This window comes from Morone saxatilis, unplaced genomic scaffold (genome assembly GCF_004916995.1).
Source record: "Morone saxatilis isolate NCDOM2014 unplaced genomic scaffold, NCSU_SB_2.0 Contig12, whole genome shotgun sequence".
Lineage (NCBI taxonomy): Eukaryota > Metazoa > Chordata > Actinopteri > Moronidae > Morone > Morone saxatilis.
Genome location: NW_023339674.1, coordinates 8299595 through 8311568, shown reverse-complemented (window position 1 = coordinate 8311568; position 11974 = coordinate 8299595). Strand labels below are relative to the sequence as shown.

General features: G+C 39.4%; 2 protein-coding genes across 3 annotated transcripts in view; one reads left to right on the top strand and one right to left on the bottom strand.

Moving 5' to 3' along the window:
• The window catches only part of ano8b (anoctamin 8b), a 37759-nt gene extending 37722 nt beyond the window's left edge, over positions 1–37 (bottom strand). The window contains exon 1 of the mRNA XM_035653043.1: positions 1–37. This exon is cut by the window's left edge and continues 132 nt beyond it. Coding sequence (XP_035508936.1) covers positions 1–37 — 37 coding nt within the window.
• Positions 38–2626: 2589 nt separating this feature from the next.
• gtpbp3 (GTP binding protein 3, mitochondrial) overlaps positions 2627–11974 on the top strand; it is a 15264-nt gene continuing 5916 nt past the window's right edge. The window contains exons 1-7 of one of the 2 annotated variants that reach the window (XM_035653734.1): positions 2627–2937; positions 3357–3625; positions 4478–4564; positions 5396–5478; positions 6059–6178; positions 10670–10742; positions 11754–11897. In XM_035653734.1, coding sequence (XP_035509627.1) covers positions 2870–2937; positions 3357–3625; positions 4478–4564; positions 5396–5478; positions 6059–6178; positions 10670–10742; positions 11754–11897 — 844 coding nt within the window. In that variant the 5' untranslated portion in view covers positions 2627–2869. Of the gene's footprint in view, positions 2938–3353; positions 3626–4477; positions 4565–5395; positions 5479–6058; positions 6179–10669; positions 10743–11753; positions 11898–11974 lie in introns of both variants that reach the window. The other variant, XM_035653733.1, reaches the window with a different exon arrangement.

Here is an 11974-nt window from a genome sequence, read left to right as displayed (position 1 = left end):
CCGCCGCGACTGCGGCGCCTGTCCCCGTGTCGGGCATGCTCTCTATCAGCGAGGAGCGACGGAAGATGAAGATATTCTTCGGGAAATTGTGCAATGGTATCGCATCTCAGGAGGAGGGCAAAGCATGGGGGTAGCGCGGCGGCCAGCGGGGGTCCGAGTGAAGGGTTAAATGAGTGTGAAAGTGAAGTGAAGGTTGTCGGTGTCGGTGCAGCGGCGGATCATCCCGGTGGTACTCTGGAGCAGGATGCGCGGCTAGATGGAAAGCGCTCCTCCAACGACTATAGAGGAGGGACAAAGAGAGGGAGGGAGGAGGGGAGGGGGGCTGGGTGACACACACACACACACACACACACACTTTACAACAATTCAATATAGCAGCCGGATGATTTTATGTCCCAGATTGCAATCAGCAAATTCCTTCATCAGAGATCAAAAATGTGAAGTCAAGTTATAGGAAGCTCTTGTTGCAAACTCACTTCATGCACAGTCCACTTTAAGACTTAAAAAAAACCTCACAGACATATTTGAAGACAATAAAAGGACGGTGATATATCACTCGCCGTCCTCCAGGATAAATGTTTATGTTTATCGCCCGACAGTGACCTCGGCCAGCAGCAGACAGGTTTCACATTGGTGCCAGAAATAGAATCCGCTTTAAGGCAAAACCCAGAGACACACAATAAATGTCTTGCATTGATAAAATTTTGTTACCGAGTTAATTCTTGCTCTCTTTCATATATTTATGTACCCACCTTTAATTTAAACACAGTAATCCTTTCAGTAGTGGGTCTCTGAGGCAGGTGCTTCTTGCAGTCTAGCAGGTAGACTATTGCTTCTCTGTGAGTGTGAATGCAAGCTTGTCCTGGAAGATTAAATAGACTATGACTTATTTATTAATGCAAAAAATATCCTCATAGATTAAATTTTTAGTGACACTCAGGTCTAGGGACAAGTAATGTCTCTTCACTTTAGTCTATCGGACACTCTACAGTACACACTTTGTATGCAGCAGCTGTATAATATTAACTTTTATTGCACAAACTGCTGCTTGGACAGGTCCTCCACTATCATCCACATCAACAAACTATGAGCATAAAGGCCTACTTTACAGACCAAACTGTGTTTTAAAATGAGCAAACAACAGTCAACCCATGCCAAAAAAAAGCCTACACCATAACGCATCCTTCAAAACAAACACTGTAATATATGTGTATGTCATAAATCACCATAGTGTGCAGTTGTACAACTAGTGGAGGAGTTAAGAGGTGTGAATGTTAATGTGTGTGTGTATGCAGGGTGGAGGTATTTTCATCATCTTTAGTCAGATCTATGGTTTGATTAACAGTCTTTTTAGTCAGAAGAGACATAGATGTTTGTGTATTGATGGTGCTCAACAGCTGTGAGGTGGCAGCTGTCATGCTTTGTGTACACACAGAGCAGCCAATAAATTATTGAGATCTCAGGTTAAAGATTGCTCCCGGGCTTCAGGCCATGCCTCTTTGACATGTACACAATTTCTCTTCTTGGCCGACCCTCCTGGATGCCGTGTTTCACTGTACAGCCATGCAGGCAGGCAGCCCTCCCCCTTCGCATGGCTCATCGCTCAGAAGTACCTCGTCTTTGAGCAGAAATTCTGCTTACTCACCACCCTCTGGGATGACAGCTGCAAGGAGCTGCAGTGGGGCACATATACACACCAGTGCACATGTAGCATTTACTCTATGTTTATACTCTGATATGCATGAAGTATGTAGGCCATGAATAACTAGAGCCAACATTTTTTAGTATATGCTACAGAAACTCAGCAAAACAGTGAGTGGTGCTTTAACTTTATCCTAAATTATAATGATGACAGAGTTGATTTGCAGTAAAACTGAATATATATTATTTAACACATACCAGTTTAACAGCCCTGCAATACCTTCATGAAACTGTTTCAGAGGAGGGTTGGTTGAACTCTGTGGTCATTTTAGAGACTGCGGTGCTGCTGTTGAGTTTTTGTTTAACTCAGAGATGTTTTCTAATATTCTGTCTACCTCCACTAATATGTATGGGATAGGCAAAATGTTAAAAACACCCATGAGTGTATATAGAAAATGAGCTTTAATAACAAAAACATATCAGACAAAACAGTCTGGTGTTTCAAATAAAAACCACGCTGTATTTAAATGTTTTTGGAGAAGCACAACTGTCTTTTTCTGTCCTAAAATACTAGTAACTAAAACAAAAATTCCCTACCTGTTTTTTATTTTATTTTTATGACTTGACAATAAATTCAGTACATCTACTACTGTGTTAAGGAAGAAACAGACTGTATTCAATTATATTTTGATTTGATTTAAAAATGTATATATATAAATATAGATAAAGTAAATAGAAACTAAATAAAAAGCATTTGTGTTTTAGCATAGATCAAATTTTTTCTACTATATTTTAAGTTGTTATTATTATTACGTTACTAATCTCTACCTTTATTTTACCCTTGGAGCAACGGTAGCTACACGGACTGCATTAATTGGCGCACAGGGGGCGGGACTAACTGAAGATTGACAGGCTCCTGAACAAATGACACTGCAGAACCCGCCACTATTGAGAAAGCGCCGACCAATCACAATCAACAGAGGGAGCAACAGACCCATCGTGGTAAATGTAAACATTAGGACGAGTGAAGCTAAACTGTTGTGGATGATAAACAGTTTACCAGCTAATGTTACGTTTACAGGTTACTACACCATTAATTTACGGTGGAATAAGGTAAAAAATAATGATTTTGTCAAGGACAGAGTGTGTTTTGCAATGTCAGTCTCTAAAATCAGCCACACGAGAAACAGCAAGTTCATGAAACGTTTGGTATTAAGTTAAGTGTGTTATGATAATTATGCTGCCATCCGTTTATCGTGGGATATGGAGAGCTGCTGTCCACACACTTAGGACAAGGTTTGTTACCAAAATTTCAACTTTATTATCTGTTTTGGTTTGTTTTTATGGTCACTAATTCAAACATAGTCCTCCTGAATCCTGCTTGTTCGTTTCAAATATGTTTTCCTGTTTGTTGTTACAGTACATGCAACTGTGGAGTCAAAAGTATAACTCAATAAATTATACTGATAGTTGAATAATAAAATTTGAGTGTAAAAATCAATATAAAGCTTCATACCTTTAATCAGTTGATTCAAAGACAGAAAGGAGCATTTTACTCTTTGATTAAATACATACGTACATAAGGCTTTATAATTCTTTTTACACTCCATTTTTATTATTAACTAACATTATTATTCATTGACATCAGTTTTGGGGCTCTTGAGTATACAGGTTTCCCTTTTAAGTGTGTCTTACTATTTATTTATCTCCAGCAGAGGAAATCCACCTCGCAGATTCTTGTCCAGTTGCGATGGACTCCCGGTTGGACTGGCTGATGCTGAGACCATCTTTGCATTGTCATCAGGCCACGGCAGGTGTGGGGTGGCTGTGGTACGAGCCAGCGGTCCAGCTTCAGCCACAGTTCTGCGGTGTATGGCCGGGCTCACACGCAGCCTTCCTCCTCCACGCACCGCCCTTTTACGCAGCATCATAGATCCCCAATCAAAAGAGGTGCTGGACCGTGGGCTTGTGCTCTGGTTCCCAGGTCTGTTAACCATAACCCTTCCACACACACACACACACACACACACACACACACATTTAATTGCTTTCATTTCTTCCTCACAGTCTACTTTCCTTCTCCTACCAAAGGTTTTATAAACAAAAGACAATATTATACAGGACAATGTAAGATAATATGAATGCAGATGGTGTTTAAAATACATTTTGTCTCATATTAGAATTTGTTTTCCATCAGTTATGTGTGTGTTAAGGGAAAACATGAATGTTAAACATTACTTGTCTCAATGAAGTTTCAAGTATCTGCAAGTTTATACCACTGAATATAAAAGTAATATAAAGCTTGTTTGATTTGTAGTAAATGGGGTAAAACAGTGGTTCTTCCTTCAGTAGTTTAAAAAAAAGTTCACGCTGCACTAACCCACAATGGTGAACATTAGTAAACATCAGCATTAATAGGGGAAGCAACTAATACAAAACAGTACAAGCTGAATTTAAGTGAAATAAAGATAATCCACAACCCTCCTCCCACCTGTGCAATGGCTCAACGCCTCACAGTTTGAGAACCACTGGACTAAAACATTAAGAGAAAAACTGTGATGTTACTTCCTGCAAACAGCACTGCGTGAGTTCCTGGTCCAATGAAATCTTTAGTTCACCAATATGAGGTCTTCTGTCTGACAAACCAGCTTGGTTGCTATATTTTAATGTTAAATCAAATGTCTCATGTTTACAGTCTTTTAAACAGTTTTCTCTCACTGGCATCGGGACGTTTTTATCTCATCACAGAGTCTTGTGAATATCTATCCTGTGCATATTTAAAAGACTAAAGGATATTCTGACAGTCTCATTGTCTCTCTTGTCTTCATGTCATCAGCTCCTCACAGTTTCACAGGAGAGGACTGTGTGGAGTTCCACATCCACGGTGGTCCTGCTGTCATTACTGCTGTCTTACAGGCCCTTGGTAACGTACAGATGTCATTATGAGTATGCTACAATGTTATACACCTTGATATAATGCAGTATAACACACACATACACTGTCTTGTGTTGCAGTGTCACTTTGCAGGGTGTTAATGGTATATGTGTCTTCATAGCTTCCTCAATCTGTAAGCCTGCATAAGAATTCTAAACACACTAACTACTGGAGTCATGTGGCCGTCCATCACTGTGATTTAAAGGGGAAACCTGACACATGCATTCCTATTTCTAAGATACTTATAATATGCTTACCTTGGCAAGCGTGGCAATCCTACTGTGAGTGACAACTAATAGTGAGCTGCAGTTCTCCCATTGGCCTTCCAGAGGGCAGTATTGTATAAATCAGAAATGGTAATGAAAGCTTGTCTCCAGTTAACGTAAGAGCATCACTAATCAGGGGTTGTTAGATTGGCAAACATTACAATGCTGCATATATGATATTTCTGAGTAATTCTCATTTTTTAAACTAAATGGAAGGTAGTGCCAATGTTGGTAAGATATTAACCAGGCAGTATAACATTAAGCAGAATATTTTCCTCCAGTTAACAGATCACAATCTCCATTTGGCAAATGGTTTTGTACTCACTATTGTCTTCTCCTGATGAGACTTGGAAAAATGGTTGTAAAAACATTGACAACGTCACCTCTTTAACCTGCACACTTGTGCCTGTTTTCACTCCAAGTGAACCCTGAGTGACATGTGACATATTGACCTTGCGTTTGATCTGTTTGTTGTGTGCATGATGCATGCCCACTGCTTGCCTCATACATTTCTTCATGTTTGTTATGCTGTGTGTGTGTTTTTGTTTGTCAGGAAGCGTGGCTGGCATGAGGCCTGCAGAAGCTGGAGAGTTCACGCGGAGAGCCTTTCAAGCAGGGAAACTGGGTTTAACAGAGGTGGGTCAAGAAGAGCATGTAAAGACAGATCTGTGCATGTTTGGGTATCGAGAGGGTAAATGTGGATTAAACAAGGTCAGAAATGAACAGGGATTTCAAGTTCATGAAATGTCAACAGTGAAAATTTCTCCTTTTACATATTTTGCCCATTGAACGCTTCTTTCATTGGGCTGTCCAATATTTATGAATAAATAAAGCTACTGGGTTTCTGTAGGTGGTGATTTTTTCAAAAAGCAGCCAAGTATGCCGCCTTGAACATTAATAAGGGACTGCTCTGTATATTCTCTTTACAGTACAATGTGATTCAGAATAAATATTATCAGTATACAGTAAACTGAGTATTTATCATGCAAATGTGTTTTTATAGTTCCACAACTACTAGTTTTCCAGTCATGGAAACCGCTGGAAATTTATTAAATTGACCAAATATTCTGGAAATGAACAATGTACATTTCAATGTACAATACAATTGTATTTTAGCCCCTCACTCCGATTACATAAACCTGGGTGCATATTTTGTTTGAAATGGCAATTGCAATAATAACTGTTGATAATAATGAATGAATAATGCTTGTTGAAGGTGGAGGGGCTCGGGGATCTGATCCATGCTGAGACAGAGGCCCAGAGGAGGCAGGCTCTCAGGCAGATGTCAGGAGAACTGGGACGCCTTTATCAGGACTGGAGCTACAGACTAAAACGGGTAATTAACTCACCTAGTCCGAACTGAGCTTTGGACGAGCCCCCATTATATAACAACCAGTTTCAAAGCCGCAACATAAGAAGGGACACCATACCAGTTAGATACAAAAGAATATAATTTATTTACAAAAAGGTTAAATTAAGAGAACAAACAAAAAGCTGGGTTTGTTTGTTTGTTAAGACCCCCAGTAGCTTCTACATTAACAGTTACTTTTCTTCCTGGGGTCCACACAGTTTATGTGTGACAGTATGCACATGCTCATCACATTACACTGACACAACACATCATAATGCACATATAGTGTAGATAAAACAGTAACAGTTGACACTATAGAGCTGGGCAATAAATTGATTAAATCGATCAATTCAACTTTACGTTTAATTTTACTTTTAGACCATATTGCCCAAACCTAAGCTGGGTCTTGTGTCAGGGACTCAGGTCTGAGTCACTGAAATATACTCACCCACAGCTTCAAACAGGTGCCCTCCATCAGTGATCACTGAGCTGCACCTAGAACACAAAGACACAGAGCAGACACACACAAGCAAAACAATAACAGGACACGGAATGACACGTAACAGAAGTGACAGGTGAATGGGGAGCCTTTAGAAAGTGATCAACAATGTTGTATCTAAATCTGAGTTAGTTTGACAGCAGAAACAAGCCGAGCTCCTCGCTCCCCAGAGAGACTTTGTCCATGTTCATGTCTGACATTTCTCCGAAAACAGTGTTTTGGAAAGAACCTGTCTGTACTGTGTTGTAGGTCAGGCCTCAGTTGTTTCACACCTGAACAATGCTTTCTTCTTTTTTTTAATATCTCTACAGCTGCTTTCGTAACACACCGTTGATGGATTAACTTATGGGAATATGAGGCTTCCTGTTTTCATGTTGCTGTAGTACGTGCAGGACATGTTCCTCTGTTCAATACTGCGAATCAAAATACTAGTTTGTATGGCACATGCAATTTGTCTTACATTGTAATCAGGTTTAAAATAAAACCTCAAGTTTATCAAATAAGTTATGCAATAAAGAAGACTGCAAATGAAATGGAATAATTGAATAATTTAATTTTTTCACCCTGGAGTCAAGATGACACATTGCTAAATTATTTTGCAGGTACATTGATGATATTTATTTGTAAAAAATATAATCAAAATTAACAAAAAAGATTAAAATACAAATTTGTACTTTGTAATCAGCATAACAATTTGAATAACATTGGGTTGTAATTGATTTTATTGCTAATATAATATAATATAATCGTAGAGCCCTTCCAGTGAACTTTAGAAATAGTATATTTCCCAGCAGATAAGAGTACAGTTATACTGAAGGATTAAGAAATGTCTTAATTTGTTAAGACATATGCCGTTGTTGTTATTACTATTATGTGATGACTAAAGTGGCTGAAGGGAACATTTCCTCTGGTCCACACTGAGACTCTGTTTTGAAAAGCGTCACGAATACAAACAAGTGTTCTTGTCGTTGAGTCACTGGTGCTGAGAGACATTGTGCATGTGCTGTTAATTTGGATTTTCCTGAGGAAAGCTGCTAATAAGCCTTCAAGGGAAAATCTCTATTTTTGAATCTCGACTTTCTAAAAACAGGAGACCATCTTATGCACTATGCTGTTGTTCCATCTTATCTCACGTGGATTTAATGTGTTTTTCCATCTCAGAACATCTGGCTTTATATTGTTTTACAGCAGCTGTATGTCTGTCACGTAAGACAGGCACACAATAATGACATTGATGTATTATGTGCAGCAGTATTGTTCTTCTTATCTATACAGTGTCCTGTACTGTATACTGTATATATGAATGACGGTCAGGAAGTTAAGTCAAGTTAAGATAAATTAGAGGGGAGGAAGAATGGAACGCACATACTGACTTGCTGAATTGAAAGATTTCTTTTTGGTCTTTTTTGGTTTAATTTGACGTCTGGCAGCACAAAGCGAGACAGGAAAAAGGAGAGAAAGATAAGGAGAGAGATGACATCCAACAAAGGACGCAGTTTTGCCTTAACCATTTGGCTATCAGGACATCTTGTAAGGAAGTACAGTTGAATGTTGATTTAACCATTAAGTTCAGGAAAACTACATTGTCGACAAATCCTTGAACTGAACTGAACGAGTGATTCATGACTTCATCCTCTTCACTTGGTTGTCCTGCACCAGTTGATACTTGAGCCAACTGTCCAAAAAGTTTAAAACTTTATGCAGTTGAACATGAACTTTTCTGTGTGTTCTGTATTTTGTGCTAACTTTCTCCACTATTGCAGTTTTACATTCATTAATAAGACTTACAGATAAGCCTATTCATGCTTATTACCCTGATATGGTGGCATGTTTGTGTTCTTATGTCTTTTTTACATCTAATCCTGTCAGAGGTTGAGTTTTCCTTTTACATCTTGTTGTGGCAGTTCAGAGCAGCAGGTCACTGACCGCAGATGAACACTTCTTCATGGAAGTAAGCCAAACCTTCCTTTACTGTGAAATTACCAATTATCTTTCAACACTTTGGCACCAGACCTGACCAACCGGTCCAGGTGATCTCCCTTGAGAAACTCTGTTAAGCTGCTTGACAGATGCTTCCTTAAGACGGTTCCTAGAAGCAGTTCAGATGTGTCATTATTCTGAAACAAGATTTCTGGGAATCCAGTTAATCAGAAGTATACCATCTGTATGTTGTTAGGGGTCAACTATCATTTGACACCCTAACCCTAAACAATGCAGTTTTTTTAACTATTGGCTTCCCACTTTTGTGAATGGATTAAAGTATAGGAATCTGACGCTTCCTGTTTTTGTGCAGCTATACTACTATTGTGTTTATGTTTCGAAATGTCAATCAAGATAGTGATCAGTCCCGTGTTGGAAATACTGAAAATTTCCCCGGTTTTCTAGATTCAAATAGCCTGGCATTGCTCCTCAGTTTGTTTCCAAGGGGCATTATAGATGGGTGCGGACCACAATGCCTCTGGACACAACTGGATAGACCTACAACCAGTCAGAGCAATAAGATAAGATAAGATAAGATATGTACTTTATTAATCCCCTATTGGGGAATTTTTTTTCACTCTTTTATTTTTTATTTTTATATAACACACACACACCACACACACACACACACAGGCTGAAATAGCAACTTCATGCATTTGTGGTCATGCAAACAGGAGAGAGGATGGTGGAGTGATGGCTGCCACGTTTAGCATGCCCCATGAGCAGTTTCTTGGGGTTAGGTTGCCTTGCTCAAGGCCACCTCGGCAGTGCACAGGAGGTGCACTCCGAGGTGGCCGGTTCCCAAGCCAAGTCCCTTCAGACTGAGCTACTGCCGTCCCAATGGAAGGTGTGATGTATTGTAGTTGGTAAATTAAATTAACCCAAATCCTGTCGGAAGTATGTCAAACACATATTTCTTATCAGCACAAGCTTTAAGTGCAGTTGTTTGTTCTTCTTTTAGAGAAAATCTAGTTTGTTTAATACAGACGCGATAGCAAATTCAACAGAAACTGTTCTACATTGCGCTTCTTTGCACAGTCTTAATATCAAATTGCCCAGTATTATATAAATGGTTGTGATTGGCGAGTGGAAGACTAGAGGAAGCTATTTGAATTGTAAATGTTAGTGTCTAATGTTTTTATAAATACACTGTTTGTATACTAAAAAACACTGTTAAAAATTAAAGCCTGACATGTTATAATCTGTGGAGATGATCACAACAGAATGCAAAATGAAATGATTTTTTTTTTTACATTTAGTTATTAATTAATTAGTTGATCTGCCAAAAATCAAAATCAAAAATTGTGAGAATTGAGAAATCGTTGTTTTTAATCCCACATTAAATGTGTGGATCATTGTAAACTGAAAATCTTTGCATTTTGGTCTGTTTGTTGGCATTTTTCTTAAAGACAAAGTAATTTAGCAATTAATCTAAAAATAAATCAACAGATTAATTCACAATTGAAATAAATGTTAGATGTTGCCCTAAATCAAAATAGGTATATTACTTAAAATGAAACCTCCTTAATCCCATTAGGCAAATCAGAAATGTTGCTGAAAACATTTTAAAACAAGTGTATAATGTGAAGACCATTTTTTAAGATCTTCTGACTAAAGGTGAGGGTGTAATCAGTAGTGTTTATATAGTTATATTGTTTGTTTAGGGATGTAAGAATTGTTAAGACACTTTATTTTTCCTTTGGATAAATATATAATACTGTACACAGGTTTCACCATCATCGTATTGTTTTTCTGTGCTGGCTGCTCACCTTACAACATTTCAACATGCAAATAAATCAGAATCAGAATCAGAAATACTTTAATAATCCCAGGGGGAAATTAGTTAATAATACAATTAAATAAACTTAACAGTAATAATAGAAAATACTTTGTTTAATTTTCCAACCATGAATTTAGATGTGTTCAGGGGGTTTCCCAGATGTCTGTATTTCACACACTTTTTTTTTTTTCCTTTCTCTCCTCTCTGTGTCGCACAGTGTCTGGCTCACGTTGAAGCCTTCATAGACTTCAGCGAGGATGAGCTCATTGAGGATGGGGTCTTAAATCATGGTACGTATACATTTTGTTCTCTGTGCCGGAGAAAAATAACAGAACAGTCATCCCTTGGGCTTTCAGAGGGAGGTGAGGAAGGGTCAGAGGGCTCTGTTTCTCTCTGAGGAGAGAGGAGTTCGGCTGGCTTTTCCTGTTTGGATCTTCAACTGGCCATCATGTGCGTTTGCTGCACAGTAGGGAGAAACCATAGACATCAAACTGCTCAAAAGACAGTTTCCTTTAGGAAGTGTGGGGAGAAGGCCGGGGGACAGTAGAGGCATTCGTCTTGCCTTCAAAGCCTGCCTGCCATGTCGCTCACAGGAATAGTGCTGTCAGCAGTACCATACAGTCCAACTGTTCTCTCTGTGCCCAGGTTTCCCATGCTCACAGTGCATGGGAGGCTGTGTGTGTGTGTGTGTGTGTGGGAGTGTGTGAGTGTGTGAGTGTGTGTGAGGGATGTCTCCCCTGAGTCTGTCGCCTGCTGTCTGGCACTGGCAGAGCTCTTCAGAGGCCTCAGATGTTGTGAAGTTTCGACACAATAAAGCCTGGGAACTATTGTTTGTTTTGGTGGCACGAAAAGTGGGCTCACGCCTCAGAGTGGAAAATAATAATAGACTAGTTTCCAAAAATAGAAAACCCTGGCATAAACACTTTAATTGGCCACCTGCAGTCATACAGCAAATGACATGTTTTATGCTTTATCTGAAGTTTTCTTACGTCTTATTTCAAGTCATCCCAAGTTGGATGAGATTCAAGATCCTCACGAAGTTTGACATTTTCACCGTAAGGAAAATGAGGTGTTGTTGATTCATTGTATTGTCAAAAGCATTTTTCCGCTTTGGTCACATGCGGAAAGAGACAGGTCCGTGACCCATTTTTCATCCAGACGAAGGGTGTCAGACACCGGAGGACAGGCCTTTTTCCTTCAAAGGACAGAAATTCCTTTTTCAAGGCCATGAAAGTGAAGTTGAACGTGAAACCTTCATCACGTCCTGTTCCTTCCTCTGACTTTATCTCCCTCTCACACAGTGGACAGATCGGTGTGTGATCTGCAAGCGGAGATTGAGCGACACCTAAAGGATGAGAGGAGGGGCGAGCGGCTACGCAGCGGAGTCCACGTGGTCATCGCAGGAGCCACCAACGCAGGGAAAAGTAGCCTCCTGAACACACTGTGTAAGAGAACTAAGTAAACCAGAACACACACACACACACACACACACACAAACACACACATCTGAAGAGATTAACAT